The following is an 18,130-nucleotide window of genomic DNA, read 5'->3' on the forward strand; positions in this document are numbered from 1 at the left end:
TTAAGCTGTGGATTAGGACCTCAATGGGCTACATCCAAGAAGTAAAGGTAAACTTAAAATATTTCTTTTTTTAATTTTTTTACTGTTTATTTATTTTTGACAGAGAGAGACAGAGCATGAGTGGGGGAGGGGCAGAGAGAAAGAGGGAGACACAGAATCTGAAGCAGGCTCCAGGCTCCAGGCTCCAAGCTGTCAGCACAGAGCCCGACACAGGCTCAAACTTAAGGACCACGAGATCATGACCTGAGCCAAAGTCAGACACTCAACCGACTGAGCCACCTAGGTGCCCCTAAAATATTTCAACTCATAGGGTCTGAAGCTCCATTTTAAGTAATTTCAAATCCAGCCCTGAAGTGATCTGACACTGTCAGTGTCTCTAGTATAACCACATATCTGAAGAGAAGCAATGGTAAATCCTTTCTGGAAGAAGATAGCATCATTCAAACTATTTCTATAATTTTTCATACATAGTTCCTGGCCCTCAATCACAAACAGGCACATAAGAAGACAAAACAACCCCCAAATAAGGAGAAATAGCAGACATAAAAGCAAACATGCATGGGAATACATATGACAGAATGGGTTAAAGGAATAAAAATACAAGATGGGAGAATTTCAGCAGGAACCTAGATACTACAGAAGAAAACAGAATGGAAATTCTGTAACTGAAGAATACAATAAATATAATTTAGAAATCAATAAAAGGAGTGCTGCCTCTGGTTAGAATGTAGAAAGTCACAAGAGACCATTGCCCTTACCCTAATAACCAAAACAGGGCAGATAAGCTACAAAAACCAGTCATTCTGAACCCATCAGTGTGATGAGGATTCAAAGACCTAAGTGAACTAAACTCCAACAGGGAAGAATATTTAAAGAGATAATGGCCAAGAATTTTCCAAAACTGATTAAAGTGATCCTATAGATACAAGAAGCTCAACAAGCAGGATAAATACAAAGAAAATCACAACTAAGCACATCACAGTCACATTTCTGAAAACCATGGACAAAGAACAACTCTTAAAAGTGATCAAAGAGGGAAGAACATTATCTACAAAAGGAAGAAATTAAGACTTACAGCTAACTTCTAATCAGAAATGATAGAGCCCAGCAGACAATGGAATGGCAAATTTAAAGGGCTGAAAGAAAAAACTATCTACTAGAATTCTACACCCAGTGCTTCCCACCCGCTGCCCAAAAAATTGAAGGTAAAATAAAGATGTTTTCAAACATAAAAAAACTGAGTGAATTCACCTCCAGCAGACATAACTCCTAACTAAATACTAAAGGATATTCTCTAAGCCTAAGGAAATGATCCCAGATAGAAGCTCAGCGATGGGGAAGGAAATGAAAAGTAACTAAGGAAGTTAATATATGGATAAATCTAAATGAATAATGACTTATGAAATAATAATGTCTTATAAGCCTTAAATATAAAGAGAAAATACGTAACAAGAATAACAAAAATCAGAGGTGAAGAACAAACAGAATTAATGTATTCTAAAAACCTCACATTGTCCAATAAATGGGAAAAGTAGTTAAACATACATTTGGGAACCATTAAATGAAGAGCAAAAGAATATAATATACATCCGGTAGAGGTGCCTGAGTGGCTCAGTCAGTTAAATGTCTGACTCTTTTTTTTTTATTTTTTTTTTATAAAAATTTTTTTTTTTCAACGTTTATTTATTTTTGGGACAGAGAGAGACAGAGCATGAACGGGCGAGGGGCAGAGAGAGAGGGAGACACAGAAATGGAAACAGGCTCCAGGCTCTGAGCCATCAGCCCAGAGCCTGACGCGGGGCTCGAACTCACGGACCGCGAGATCGTGACCTGGCTGAAGTCGGACGCTTAACCGACTACGCCACCCAGGCGCCCCAAAATGTCTGACTCTTGATTTCAATTCAGGTCATGATCTCATCATGGTTCATGGATTCAAGCCCCGAGTCAGGCTCTACACTGGCAGCATGGAGCCTGCTTGGGATTCTCTCTCCCTGCCTCTCTCTGCCCCTCCCCAACTCATGCTCACACTCTCTCTCTCTCTCTCTCAAAAATAAGTAAAAATTTAAAAAAAGAATATATATAACTGGTAAGCTAAAAGAGAAACTGCACAACTGAAAATAATCAAAAGAAGGCAAGAAAAAGAGAGAAAGGAAAACACAGAACAGGCAAAGCAAATAGTAAATAATAAAATGGAAGCTTTAAAAGCCAAATGTATCAGCCAAATATACCACTAATGTATCATTAAATGTAAATAGACTGATCACTCTAGTAAAAGGACAAAAACCATTGGACTAAATAAAAAAGAGAACCTAACAATATGCTACACCAGCAATATAAAGACTACAAAAAGACTGAAAATAAAAGGACAGAAACACTTAAACCACTAAAAAGTCAGCTGATAGGGCCATATTAATATCAGAAAAAGTAGACTTTAAGGTAAATAGCATGATTTTCACCAGAAAAAGATAATGTTCCAAATCTGTATTCATCTAATAATACAGTTATTAAGTGACACACACAAAAAAGGAGAAATAGAGTGTCACAGAGGAAAGACATAAGAGAGCAAATGTCTCTGGAATTCCAGAAAAAAAAAAAGAGTATACGTAATAAATAAAATTGTCCTACCCCAACAGAGATGTGTGCATTCAGAACCAAAGACTCACTAAACAGAGAAATCACATCATACGGACATTTTAAGTTAAAAGAATTCAACCATATATGGTGAAAGAAAATGTGAAATAATACACACAGAACAACTCATTCTACCTGCCATTCAATATGAACATGCAATCTGAGACATGAACTTATTCTCCCAGATGAGCTCAGCTCTAGTGGGCCTTAGTATGAGCATCTCATCACACCACAGTTCTAGAGTTAAAAAAAAAATGTTTTTGAACAATATAAATGTAAGTGTTCCTCTTTGTTCATACTTAACAAAGGCAATAATCTGTTCCAATGCTAGAAAGAAAAACCATCTATACCCTACATACTGAGAGATGAAGTATCAGCCTCCAAGGTGGACCTGTCTAAGGAATGTTAAAGGGAAATGTAATAATAGGCAGTCTTCACTTTACTTACAGACTTTAAATCTAATGCCTAACTAAAATGCAGCTCCACTGTACCAGGTTGAAAAAAAAAATCAATTAATAAACTCCCACCTAGTCAGAGCCTGGTGAAATTTCTAGATCTCAAAGTCCACACACTAAAAAAAAATTCTACAAATATACAGATTAAAAAATTAAAGAGATCTAGTAGATATTAATACTATGTACAACATTAAATGTAGAGAGGAGGGAAAGAACTGTTCAGGGAGTTTTGAAAGAAAAGGACTATGACACAGGAATCTGATATCAAGATCAAGTTGTCGTGCATATGCAGAGGCCAATTTTAAAACTTAAATGTGCACAAAATGGAACTGACTACCAAGTTATTACCACAATGTTATCGGATACTTCTTACCCACAAATTTTAATGACTGACAAATAAAACTAATTCTGAAGCTGCAAAATCTCTACTTAACTACAGCTACTCTGAAGAAAGAAGTTCACTCCCCTACAAAGCTTCCACAAAAATGTTTTAAAAACAAACATTTCTTCAAAAGTGGAAAAAATTAACTTCTCAGAACTTCACAATACACATTATCCTGAAGCTTATTTTTGTAACTTTGAATAAACTTCAGACAAATCAGTGTTTCATAAAAGATGCCTATAACATCTACCAGGAGATAAACAAAGTCTTAAAAAGCAGGTATGTAATGATAAGGTTAATTTTCAGGTGTTAAATTGCAATAAACACTGTCTCCACCTTCTTTTTTAGCATCACAATCTTTACAAGATTGTCTGGCCTACGACCTTCTTAGCAGGTGAGAAATCACCTCTCCATAATGATAAACTTTAAAATAAAAAGAAAATGAACCTTTCAAGAAATAGTTTACTGATCAAGAACACTTCAACTGGTTTTGCCTTGACTCTGCCTTGACCCCTATTGTGCTTTACTTCATCCCCCTTGCCAAAAAAACTTACCCATCTAAAAAGCCTTCAAAACCAAGTCAAGTCCTACCTCCTCTAAGATTTTAACCAAATACTCCAAACTAAACAAATCCTTGTCCTCAACATATGCACCCTCATTTAACAATCTAATTATATATACGGCCATCAAGTAAAAATATAGAACCATAAGCACTATCTAATTTTCACGTATTTTTAGCTAGGCTCTCCATCCAGTTTATAAAATAAAAACAACAATAACAGTGGTTTACATTTAATGAATGATCAAGAAAAACTAGGTTCTGTTCTAAGCACATACATATATTTACTCATTCACCTTTTACCTCAGTCCAGCAGGATGGTAAGTGAATATATATACATATAAACATACACACATATATATATATATATTTTTAATTTAAAGTTGTTCAGAATGGTGTTTGGAAGCCTCCCCTCTCCTTGCCTAGCACTCTAACCCAGGCTATGCCATGCAAGTAGGGAAAAGAACCAATATTACTTTTGCACTGTCCCATTTAGTCATACAGATGTTTGCGAATAAGATATCCACAGGTGAAATGAACTTTATTATGTTACATATCTCTGACTCTAGGTCCTTTTCTTCTGTAGACAGGGTAATATTTCCCTTCCTTTGGACACCCAACTATGCTCAAGTCTTTTTGCCCTCTATTTTCTTTTTCCTTCCTCAGTGATATGATCTAGCCTCATGACTTGAAGTTCTATCCATATAATTCCTGAACCTACATTTCTTTAAGTTTATCTATCTATTTTGAAGGGGGGGAGGGAGGAGCGAGAGAGAGAGAATCCCGAGCAGGCTCCTCACTGTCAGCACAGAGCCCAATGTGGGGCTCAAACTCACAAACCAGGAGCTCATGACCTGAGCTGAAGTTGGACGCTCAACCAACCTGAGCCATCCCCAGTTGCCCCCTGAACCTACATTTCTAGCCAGGGGTCTAGTCATGTTTCTCACTTGAGCCTAACTCTGTAATGTCTTTACAGAGATGTTCTGTTGGCACCTCAGGCTCAAGGTGTCCAAAATGGAAATCATACCCTGTCCCTCGAACTTGTCTCTCCTGCTACATTCTTAATCCATTTTCCACTTGAAACCACTCAGTACCTTGAGCCAAACTGACATTCAAGTATTTGATTAACTGAACTTACTCACTGTGAACCAAAATTGCTCGTCCTGTCTTAAAAGAGGTATTGGATCTGTTTCAATTCCTATTTTTCACTCAAATCAATGAATAAAATATTTAACTTATTTCCCTTCAAAATAGAATAGTTTGAGAGCTTACGAAACCATATTAAGTGAACATGAGCAGTGGTCAGCAGAAGTCAGATAAGCAGACTGACTTGATTTCTCAGTTCACTTCTTCATTAAGTTGAAACTGCAAGCAACCATGAGAGTTTTAACAATTATAAAATTTTAAATTGTTCCCATTCTTAATTATGTATTGTTTAATTTATGTTTATAAGTGAACATATGATTCAAGAAATAATATAGGAATATGAACAAAAAACCTGAATAGACAATTCTCAGAAACAAACCATGAATAAAAATCTGAAAAGATGCTCAACTCCATTAGCAATTTTTTTAAGTTTATGTATTTATTTTGAGAGAGAAAGTGGGAGGGGCAGAGAGAAAGGGAGAGAGAGAATCCCAAGGAGGCTCTGTACTGACAGCCCAACACAGGATTCAATCCCAGGAACCGTGAGATCACGACCTGAGCCAAAATTAAGAACTGGAGGCTTAACCGACTGAGACACCCAGGCGTCCCCATTAACAATTTTAAGATATAAAATTTAAAGAGATAATACTTTCTTCACCGATCAAACTGGCAAGACTAATAAGTCTGAAAATAACTAGTATGCTGGCAAATGTGTGGGGAAACAAGCACTGTCTCACTTGCTGCTGACAGGAGCATAAGTCAGTCTTTCGGAGAAAAATTTGGAAAATAACTATCAAACATTTTAACACATGTGCTCTTTTACCCTACAATGTCACAACTACAGACTTATTCTATAATACATTTGAACATATGCACAAAGACATTTGTACAAATGAGTTCACTGAATATGTTCACAATAAAAAAAAATGGGGAGCATCAAAATGAAACTGGCTAAATAAATTTTTAAAAATCTATAAAAATACCATACGGCTATCAAAACAGGTGTGATAAATTTATATGTACTCACACGGAAAGATGTCCTTAAAGCAAGCTGGAAGACTATGCACAGCACAACCCAACTTGTTAGTTTATATATATATTAATTATATAAATATTATATAGTTAAGATAATTGTACATATAAAACAAAGTCCATAGCTATTAAGAGTGATGATCCCTGGGGAAAAGGTTGAAGTGTATGATTTCCCTTTTTATTTTACATAAAAATTAAAAATTCATATACATATTCAATACATATTTTAGCAACAAGGGTTAGAGATGCTGCTAGTAAAGATAAGTTCCACAGCCAGAGGGGCAGGGACCAGCAGAGCAGGAACCCTGCCCTGCCGCCTCACCTCTTCCTATGCACATTTCCTGTTCTCCCACCTCAGGGGTCAACCCAGCCCATATTAGTTTGAGATGAGATGAGACTCCAGAAATCTCTTTTTTCTTTTTGTTTTTTTGTTTGTTTGTTTCAGACTCCAGAGATTTCTAAGGGAAGATATATCTCCCAGTCAGCAACTACCTATAGTATGAGGGGAAAACAAAGAGCAAGGGGCAGGCAAAATCCATTAGCAGTGACAGGGTAAGAAACTTTCCTTAACATAGCTGAGACAATTATTTCTGTTTAGGGGAGGTCTCATTTATAATCTTATTTTGAATCTTCCTCCTTACAAAGGACACAACTTGCTGTTGTTAAGGGGCATTCCCAAGATAGCTTCTACCCACTTTTGATCAGCAATGGAATTAGAAATCAGACAGTACAATCTGTTAGAGCTGCACGTGAATTAAAGGTAAATAGGCTCTAAACAAGGACCTTTGGGATTCTGAGAAACTTACCTACTTCGTTGCACAGACTTTGAAAATTATTTCTTTTACTCCCTAATCTTCAGTTATATTCTAGAGGTAAGGGTACATATTGGTTGAATTCTATGTAGGTGAGGTAGATTATTAATAAAGGGGTTACTGCCGTAAGAAGCGTACCCACAATCCCTTGGATACTTAAGGTAACACTACATCAATTTAACACAATAACCCTGGGGTGCCTGAGTGGCTCAGTTGGTTGAGTGTCTGACTTTGGCTCAGGTCATGATCTCACAGTTTGTGAGTTCAAGCCCCACATCAGGCTCACCGCTAGCAGCCTGTCAACACAGAGCCTGCTTCAGAGCCTCTGTCCCTCTCTCTCCGCCCCTCCCCTGCTTATACTCTGCTCTCTCGAAAAATAAATTAAAATACTAAAAAAATAACACAATAACCCCACCTCAAACTTGTAACACATTCAAGAACCAGCAAAAAAATTCCTTAAATTTTACAAAAATTTTAATGTTACATTAAAAGTTATGCTATGAATAAAAGGTTATCAATAAAACATAATTTGTTATTCTGTCCCTAAATCTGTACATTATAATGCTACCAACTTAACTATACCTTATGTATATAAGGTCTGTATGTATATAAACATATAATGTATATATGTATATAAATATAAATATATCTAAGTGATTTCTTTAATTCACTTACACTACAGCTGAAAAACAAATATTCTGTATCCAATTTTCATGTAGTATCATGTTAAAAATTCCCTTTGCCCAGGACTTATCACCAAGTTTCACTGGCTATTACTGACCAATAATAAATCCTGAAAACCAGTATAATCAATCTCGGGATTCCTGAGGTCATGGAAGTAGCTGCACCCCCAGACAGCTCACTATTAGATTTCTCATATATTCAAACATTCCAGTAACCATAACACTTAGAGGAAATGAAAAATAACCCCCTCTGAGAATTCTAGTCTACTGACTTGGTAAAACTAAGTTACGACTACTCTAACGCTATAGAACCAAAATTACGAGAAAAGTAGCACTATTACTTGATTAACAGTAATACAGTGATTCCAGAATTTGTACTTCCACCTACAGCAGTAATGACACTTTCTCCCTCCAAATTAAGTTATCTATTATCTCTGAGTATGTCTTATCTCTGCTATTAGACTAAGGCTTCCTAAGGAAAGAAACCATTAGTACAATTCACCTTAGTATCTCTACAGAGCATAATTAGCCATCAATATAAAATTTGCAACTAGCCAATTTTACCTAAATTTTTAGTTTTGGCTACAGAAAAACTGTCTGACTAGAAAATTAAATTTAAAAATTCTTGTTCTAGGGGTGCCTGGGTGCTCAGTCAGTTATGTATCTGACTCTTGGTTTCGGCTCAGGTCATGATCTCATGGTTTCGTGGGTTCAAGCCCCACGTCGGGCTCTGTGCTACTTGGGATTCTTTCTCTCTCTCTTTCTCTCTCTCTCTCTCTCTCTCTGTTCCCCCCTCCCTCTCTGCCCCTCCCCAACTCATGCTATCTCTGTCTCTCAAAATAAACAAACTTTAAAAAATAAAAATTCTTGCTATAAAATAATTTTAAAGGGCTTATTTTCATGGTTCATTTTTTAAAGTTTTTTTTATGTGTATTTATTTTTGAAAGAGAGAGAGATACAGAGTGCAAGCAGGGTAGGAGCAGAGAGAGAGACACAGAATCTGAAGCAGGCTCCATACTCTGAGTTGTCAGCACAGAGCCCAATGCAGGGCTGGAACCCATGAACTGCAAGATCATGACCTGAGCCCAAAGTCGGCTTAACCAACTGAGCCACCCATGCACCCCTTCATGGTTCTTTTTAAGAAGCAAAAAAACCACACATCTGATTTTCAGATTGCCAACTACTAACTCCTTTCAAGAAGAATTTAAGTACTAATGTCTACAATATAAAACATCCATTCCTCTCTCTCCCCTTTCTTTACATAAGGAAATCCAAGGGAGGAATCAAAATCGGCTGGTTTCAGTCAGATCTATAACCTTGGCAATTTACTTTGTATCACTTATAAGCCTAAGAATAAGCATCTAATGTTGCAAGTAACACTGCAACTTAAAATATCTCACAATTTCTTTTTTTTTTTAATTTTTTTTTCAACGTTTATTTATTTTTGGGACAGAGAGAGACAGAGCATGAACGGGGGAGGGGCAGAGAGAGAGGGAGACACAGAATCGGAAACAGGCTCCAGGCTCTGAGCCATCAGCCCAGAGCCTGATGCGGGGCTTGAACTCACGGACCGCGAGATCGTGACCTGGCTGAAGTCGGACGCTTAACCGACTGCGCCGCCCAGGCGCCCCAAATATCTCACAATTTCTTAACACTTAAATCTTCATTTCTTGAAATCACCAATAAATCCATTTTTACACAAAATCACACACAATCCTTTACAAGCAACTTAAAAGATTTCTCCAATCATATCCAACCTCATGCCAGAAAAAAAAAATGTACAATAACACGACCTCTAAAGAATGACAAAAGGTTAATTCTTGCATCCAAGAACAGAAATGATCAGTGTTCAAGCACAAGAACTAAATAGAGGTCATTTAGATATCCACCACTCAATTTTATAGACTTCAGAGTTATAGAAACTTGAAGGTAGAAAGGACCTTTGAGATTACCTATTAATTTGGTAATTAACCCCTGCAGCTAACAGATGAAACAGAAAAGCTATAGGACCTGCATTTTAAAATAATGGACTTAAGTACTCAAAAGTTCAAATCAGAGGTGAAACTGTCTTGCAAAAGTTGTACAAATCCTAGTAAATGATATTATTCTTAATGATATCATTGCTCTTCTATAAAAAATGCAACCTTGACTCTCATATACACACAAAAATTATCTTTTCACCAGTAACCCCATTTGTGGGGATCCAAAATATAAAACGAAATACCACAGGCAGGAAGATGTCCATAACAGCATTCTTTATTATAGCACAATTCTAAAAACAACTCCAACATCCATAACAGGAGAATACCAGCAGAGGTATGCAGTATAATAAAGAGCATAGCTTTGGAGCTGAAAAGACCTGGATTCAAATGCCAACTTCTTCACAGTTGTAGAATGGCTGGATATTACCATCTGCCTTACAAAGTGCAATAAAGAATCAAATGCATGTAAAAGAGTTTGGCAAAATGCCTATGGTTCAGTGAGTGTTCAATAAATATCACTTTTATTCGTCACTATTAATGTCATATTCATTCACTGGAATATTATACAGACATTTTCAATAATGGCTACAGGAAAATCTATACATACTGGAAAGATTTCCAACACATTGTTAAATTAAAAAAAAGAAAAATCAGGGTACCTGGATGGCTCAGTCGGTTACGCATCTGACTCTTGATTTTGGCTCAGGTCATGACTTCATCTTTCATGAGATCAAGCCCCACATCAGGCCCTGTGCTGACAGCGTGGAGCCTGCTTGGGATTCTCTCTCTCTGCCCCTCCCCCAATCATGCGTGTGCACACACATGCTCTCTCCCTCTCTCTCTCAAAACAAATAAACTTAAAAAATGAATACACTTATTTAACAAAATGAAGTTGGAAAGCAATAGATAGTATGATCCTGCTTATGTGTAAAAAATAAAACTACACATACATATGTGAATGCAGGAGAAAAAATACTCAAAGTGGTTATTTATGGGTAAAAACGGGATTTGTTGGTAGAAGTGATACTTTAATTCTATGTTGTTTTACTTCAAACATATATTTAATTATTCTTAAAATAAATTTTTTTAAATAAAATTATTTAAGGGGAGCCTAAGTGGCTCGGTCAGTTGAGGGTCTGACTTCAGCTCAGGTCATGATCTCGCGGTTGGTGAGTTTAAGTCCCACAGCGGGCTCTCTACTATCAGCACAAAGCCCTCTTCAGATCCTCTGTCACCCCACTCTCTCTCTGCACCTCCCACACTCACGCTCTCTCAGAAATAAACAAAAATTTAAAATAAGTATTAATTAATTAAAGATAATCTAGCAACCAAAACCTGGCTGGCATAACCATTAAGGGAGAACATCTACATATAAAGTTGTACATATACTATGATTATAATGTAACAATGATGTGCCATATTAACAGAAACAAGAAAGAAATATACCAAGATTACACCAGTGGTTCTAAATGACCTTTGTCTCTATGTCCAAAAAATTCTAATCAAAAAACTCTTTTCATTCTCAATGAATCCAAAATTTGGGTTATATTGTAATATCTTTCACTGGCTTGTGGTCCATGGCAAAGTCAATGTTTTAAAATCATAAACACTAGATTTTTCCTAACCTCAAGCAGCTAATCTGGTCAATCTGATCTTATCTATGGTCATTTCTTCTGTTCTCCTGTTACTGATGTGATTTTACCTAGAAGCCAAAATACCTACCAATGACACGGTAAATACCTCCCAACCACACAAAAATCACTAATAAAATACAATGTTTGGGAAAAGACTATTAAATAGAGCCCAAAGCCTCCACATGTAATGAGATTAACATTATCCCAATATTTGTTATTAATGTAGAGAAAACTTATAAAGAAACCAACAATGATCAATTAAGCCAACAGAAAAAAAATCTACACTTTCAAAAATTTAACAGAATTACCATTTTAAAAAGTTCATAAAGAAATATTAAAACCATCCCACAAAGATATAGTACTTTACAGTTTGTAAGCAGTTTCACATTTCATTTTTCTGAGAATCCAGTTACATAAGCAAGGTATTATTCTTGCCTGCCTATATCCCCCATCAGATACAAAAAGCATGGAATCAGGAGTCATATCCCAAATCCTCTGCCTCATACCCTAAGTCTTTTTTCTCTATCCCATATCACATACTAGTTTTCATACGGTCTGCTAAGAATAGCCACATTTCTTATCTCCTCTGAACATTCCTCCTGGAAATCTACACTCTTTTATGCCTCATCCTGTTAGGCAAGCATCAGTCTCTATTTACAGAAGACTCAGTAAAATCACTGATCTTCCCAAAGATGACAAAGGTAATAAATGCTAAAACCATAGCATATCAAGAGGATGACCAAACTCACAAAGGGGCAGACAACTAGGTAATGTGAAGAGTGGCTGAAGGAATAAAGGACAATTAATTTAGAAAGGAGAAGGGGGGGAGGGGCTTCTGGGTGGCTCAGTTGGTTAAGTGTCCAACTTCAGCTCAGGTCATGATTTCACGGTTCATGAGTTCGAGCCCCGCATCCGGCTCTGTGCTGACAGCCTGGAGCCTAGAGCCTGCTTCGGATTCCATGTCTCCCTCTCTCTCTGCCCCTCCCCCAGTCGCACTCTGTCTCTCTCTCTCTCTCTCAAAAATAAACATTAAAAAAATTTTCAAAAAAAAAAAAAAAGAAAGGAGAAGGAGGGGAAAGTGACATTCTTACACACAAATGTTGTGATTAGACACATGAAAGGCCATCATATAAAGAAACCAGTTGTGCTATATGGCCCTAAGGGGTAGAAACAAAGGCAATTCAACATTCACTCAACAAACATTTACTGGTTACCCCCTCTGCCAGATGCTTATGCTACACTAGCTACACAAAAGGTAAATAAGAGAAGTCCCAAACCTCAAGAGGTTCAGACTACTGGAGGAGACAAGAAAATACCACAAGACAAAAAGTACTCAAAAGCCATGGGAACACAGAGAATGAGGACTCTACCTCTCTTTGGGCAGCAGGATGGTAGAGAAAAGTTCACGGAATGATGAATAGGAACTTCAGAGGTAGACAAGGTGGGAAGTGGCGTTAACAAGAAGAAAGGACAGCACGTCAAAGGCATGGGAACATGAAGCCCTGCAGTAAATCTGATGTGGCAGAACACCGGGTACACATTACAGGTGCCAACAGGCGAGGCTTTAAACTGGGGGATGGGAGAGGCCTGTGGTAAAAAACACAAAGGGCCTTCACAATCTCCAGGCCAAGGAGTTTAGACTCTAACACTCAAGCTGTGGAACACTAATAAGAGACTATAATAGGAGTGTGGCAAGCTCAGAAAAGGACATAAGAAAACTCATTCCAGCTGGAGGACAGATGTCTGGAGGGTAACAGTGGAGATAAAGAGATTAATTATAAGACCACTACTGCTAGTCTCAGTGGAGATGATGAGGAAAAGATTCAGATTCAAGAAAGATCTAGGAGGTAAAAATCAAATAGAAGCATTGGCTATAGGAATGAGGGACATGGGAGGGTCCAGGATGACTTCTAGACCTCAACTTAGGTGAATGGCAAACAGAGATGCCCAAGACAGGTAACACGGGAAGACAAGTCCATGCAATCATTCAAAAATGTGAGAACCCTGGGCCACGAACTGGTTTGTTATTGTCTAGAGAAAGGGGATGAAGGACGGAGGAGAGAAGAGGAACAAAAATGAGTTTTACCTTCCGTATCGTATGATGTAAGGTGCCTATTCAGTGAAGCTACTGAGTCGTACATAAAGAAAAGTGGTCTAGGAGAGTCATTAGCATACAGGTAGCAAGTGAAGACAAGCAGAATGAGATCAACTTTGATACCCAAATTTAATGAGGGAGAGAAAGAAAAACTTGAATAACAACTGATCACAAAAGTAAGGGATGAATTAGAGATAGGGTGATGTCAAAAAAGGCCAGAGAAAAGGGGGGAAAAATCAAGAAGGGTGGGAAGGGTGAAAATTAAAGTTAAATGTACTGCATAAAGCAAAGTTTTACTAACAGAAGTTATTCAAAACAGGAATAGACCACCTTGTGAGGTAATGAATCACATCACCAAGTAAACAGTGCATACAGAGTCATCTATGCAAGATGCTGACAAGAGGATTCTTCCCTTAAGTGAGCAATTAGGCTACAGGACCTCTACAGAAAACCTCTGATGTCTAGGTCAAGGCTAACCTCACCACCATTGTGGCACTGCATCAAATACTTCTTTGCATTCTGACCAAGGAATGGAATACTGGACTACCCTAATAAAAGTTTTTTTAAAAGGTTTCTACGTGTTTCAACTAACTCATAAGCAACCAATACTGGATTAAAACTTCACTAATTCTGCTCTTGGCATACAGAAAGCTGCTGGACAAAGTGTGGAAATAGCTGATCTAGTCTACTTTATATTCAAACTGATTTTAGCTGAGCTGACTTCCTAACTTTCCCCATTCTTGCATCTCAATTCTACGGAATGGCCGTTCCTTAACCCTCACTCTGATTAGAGAAGACTTGCACTGCTCAGGCAGGCTGCTCTGCCCTGATGTCTTTCCTTAGGTCCCTACCCATCAAATCTCCCCTTCCTTCCTTCCTAAAATAGTGTGCCTAAATGCCTAATCATTTCTAACCCTCCACCACAGCTGACCATTTTCTATCACCAGTTCCTCCCCTTCTCTGTCCTCCTCAACGTGTACCCTAGACTGGAAGGCCACTCCATTTATCCTGTTGTCCCACGCTCTGTAATTTTCTCCTTTTTCTACCAAATACCTCCATCCCCTACCACCTACTCACTGTAATCCCCTACAAAAAGGTTTCTGAGTCTACCCCTCTCCAAAGATAAAAAAATTAAAACCACTGACAAATGACATGTGATTTACTGACCACTTGTTTCAGTTGCCACTTACTCAGTTTTCAATTCCTTCGATCTCTCCACAGCGTGTGACAGAACTGACCAGCCCCTCCTTATTGCCGTTATTCCTTTCACTTTTGAAATGAGGCAAGGTGGCTTGGGAAAAGCACTCTGAACCAAGAATCCGATCTGTGTACTGGGGCGCCTGGGTGGCTCAGTCATTTAAGCATCAGACTCAACTCAAGTCATGATCTCACAGTTCGTGAGTTCGAGCCCCACATCAGGCTCTGTGCTAACAGCTCAGAGCCTGGAATCTGCTTTGGATTCTGTGTCTCCCTCTCTGCCTCTCCTCTGCTTGTGCTCTTTCTCTCTCAAAAATAAATAAATAAACACTGAAGAAAAAAAAAAAGAATCAGATCTGGGTTCTAGTTGCCACTATATCACTAACTAGTTGCGAGCCTCCCAGCCTCCAGTCCTATTCACCCTTCAGATCTCACTTCTCAGATACTCTGACACCCCAATAGGTTAGGTCCCTGCAGTATACACTTTCTCAAACACTCTTCTTCTCCTTTCTAGTGTTAATCACAATTACTTAATTACATAATCAGCACTTTAATGACTATCCTTCCCACCCACTCACCTGACTCAAAGCTCCAGGAAGGTAGGACACACATTTTAAGCAATGCCTGCACCTCCTCAGCACAAAATAAAAGCTCATCAGTTGAATCAATGTTGAAATAGATATTTCAACCACTTCTAACAGACTGCTTACATTACTTTCATTAACCTGATAGAATTATTAGCACTTTACTTTCAAAATTACTGACAAAATTCTAAACAAACTCCACCAATTACCTAACACATACATAATATGAACTACATATAAATTAAGAGCAAGAAGGAATTTGTATTCCAAAATAGTTACATGTTACTTGCCCATCCCCAAGAATAGAAAGGTTGGATCAGTTACCTACAGTTCAGGCCCAAAATGTGTATTCTGAACTAGGTACAGGCTGAATGTGCAAGTTTGATACTAAAACAGTTATTTATACTGCTGTTTAGATAACGCCCATTGGTATTCACAGTTAAAGCTTTAACACTGACAAAAGCCATGAGCTAATAATATTCTGCAAGAAAATCAAAAGAAAGTTTATCAGTAAAGTTACATTTGCAGCGTGATTTTAAACCCTATTCACTATGAATAGGAAAAACAAGTAAAGGTTCAGCGATTAGAAGCTGCCACTTTCCCCATCAGATGACTTTCAAATGCAAATAGTTCAGATATCATACTAGTAGGTGAGAGTTTTGTCAAGTTTTGTGATATACCACCTTGGTCAAACAATTTAAACAGATTATATGCTAATTTGCCCTTCAACTGCTGCGTGTGTCCCGCTTCTTCTCAACGTATTAGGCTGTGAGGTCTACAGGCAGGCTTGGCGTTTGGTCCATTCGCTCCCTTAAATAAACAGGGATGCAGGTAATTTCAATAATCAATGATATTTAAAAATAACACCTGAAAAAGGCTTTTCAGGCTAAATATATATATTGCCACTTGGAAACATAAAGTACTTAAAATCCAGTGTTTAGACAATTCCCTGGGTTAAGAGCAATCACCAGGCTGTAAATATCCTCGTAACCCCCAGGAAAGAAGAGGCATCTCATAACGGAAACACTAACAGATACAATCAGTTGGAGCGGTTCTCCAAGGCGCCCTCATAGTTAAGTCAACAACAGGGGTTGTGAGGAGGCAATTGTGCCCCTTTGACACCCTCTCTTCGGCAGCCTCGGGGCTACAATCCCCGCACGAGGAGTCCCTCGAGATCAGCCAGCGCTTCCCTGGGACTTCAGCTGGGAAATCCCTGGCCAGGGAATGTGGAGTTCAAGCCCCCCCCCTCCCCCTTCCTTTCCTGAAAATTAATGAATTGGCCGTGCGATTGTTTATTTAATGAGGTGTGTAGTGGCCTCTACTGGTGCTTGTGTGAGCACAAGAATGTCCCACTCTTACAAGTGGGATGAGCCTGGGGGAGGGGAGGGAGGCGAGGGGTGAACCTGCCTCCGGGTACAAAGCGCAGAACTAGACCCGGGAGCCCCCGACGCGCCCCCGCGGCCGCCCCTCCCCCGGCGGCGCCCCCGCCCGCCTACTTCACTCTCCGCCCCGCGCGACCCCCTTTCTCTTTGGCAACCTGAGCCGCGGCAGAGAAGTTCCTGCACGTTTCCTCCAGGATCCTAAACAAAAACACCGCAGCCGCCGGTGCGGGTGCCGCGCCCCCGCCCCTAACCCGTTCCTCTAGGGCCCGCGCCCCCGCTTACCTGGTGACTGCGGCGGGGAGCCGCTCCTGGCGGCCGCGGCGGGCGCCGGGCGCCCGAGCAGCAGCAGGCAGCAGAGCCAGAAGGAGGAGGTGCCGAGGAGTCGCCGGGCTCCCCGCTCCGCCGCCATCTCTGCCCCGCGAGCGGCGGCAGCGGCGGCGGCGCCAGCGCCGCGGAGCCCTCGCCTCCTTCCCTCCCGCGCGCTTCAGCCGGTCCCTCGTTGCAGGCTCGGCTCCCGCGGCCGCCGCCGCCGCTGTTCCGCCCGGCCCGGACTGCGCGGCCCCTCTCGCGGGAGGGGAGACTCGGGGGCGCCTCCCTCCTGCAGGGGGGCGGAGAAGGGAGGAGAGCAGAGAAGGGGGGAGTCAGTACATTCCGGACCGGGGGTGGGGGGGGTCGGTCTCCAGGTTCCAGGCGCCGCCACCCGCCGCCGACTCCGACTCCACACACCAGCGCGAGGGGGGCGGAGACCGCGGGCGGCGGGGGTGGGGGGCGGGGGCCCCGGGCGCGCACACCCGCGCACGCGCAAGCGCGCGCCTCTCTCGCCTGCACCCCCTCGGCTCCGCGAGCGGCCCGCCCCCGCTCCAATCCCGGCTGCCGCCTCGCCGGCCGCGGCGGCGGGCCCGCTCCCTTCCCCCTTCCCTGCCCGGAGCCGCGGACTGTCGCGGGGCGCGCGCGCCGGGCGCTGCTGCTGGCGTCAGGGAAACCCCGGAGAAGCGGATCCTCCTCCTCCCCGCGGCCGCCGGCACGCCGCAGCCCCTCGTCCCCGCGCGCCCCCGCCGCCTTTTCCTTGCCCCAGGGAGCAATCCCCCTCTCTCACCTCCCCTGACGCTTCGGGCTGCGGAGACCTGGGGCGAGACGCGCTCCGAGCCTAGACTTGTCCGGGAGGCCGGAGCGGGCGTGCAGCTCTCCTCAGCCTGGGCCCAGGGCCTCTATATAGGGCCTCAGAGGAAACCGAAGGGCCTCCGGGAGGAAACCTGGGTGCACAGAGGGTCGGCGCGGGGATTTATGTGCTCGCCAAAAACAATAGCGATCCCGCCCGGCTCTTGCTGGGACCTGGCGCGGCTCCCGTGGGAGGGGGCCCACCGCGCCGCCGCTGACCTCCAGCTTCCAGGCCGGGCCGCCCTCGCCGCGCGTTTCCCCGGACAGGGCCGGGGCCCGCGCCCCCACCCGCGCCGCTCGGCCCGGGTCCAGGGAAGCAGGGCGCAGACAAAGGTGCCCGGTGTCCACCCCTCCAGCCCGAGCGGGGGCCCAAGGCTAATGCTCCAGCTGTAGCAAAC

At 41.4% G+C, this 18,130-nt stretch overlaps 1 protein-coding gene across 5 annotated transcripts in view; it reads right to left on the reverse strand.

Moving 5' to 3' along the window:
• NEO1 (neogenin 1) overlaps positions 1-17,306 on the reverse strand; it is a 241,941-nt gene extending 224,635 nt beyond the window's left edge. For 2 of the 5 annotated variants that reach the window (XM_047863477.1, XM_047863474.1), the window contains exon 1: positions 16,857-17,306. In XM_047863477.1, the coding sequence (XP_047719433.1) occupies positions 16,857-16,983 (127 nt within the window). In that variant the 5' untranslated portion in view covers positions 16,984-17,306. The remainder of the gene's footprint in view (positions 1-16,856) is intronic. The other 3 variants (XM_047863473.1, XM_047863471.1, XM_047863472.1) reach the window with 2 other exon arrangements.
• Between the last annotated feature and the right edge of the window lie 824 nt (positions 17,307-18,130).

This window comes from Prionailurus viverrinus, chromosome B3 (assembly GCF_022837055.1).
Source record: "Prionailurus viverrinus isolate Anna chromosome B3, UM_Priviv_1.0, whole genome shotgun sequence".
Taxonomy (NCBI): Eukaryota; Metazoa; Chordata; class Mammalia; order Carnivora; family Felidae; genus Prionailurus; species Prionailurus viverrinus.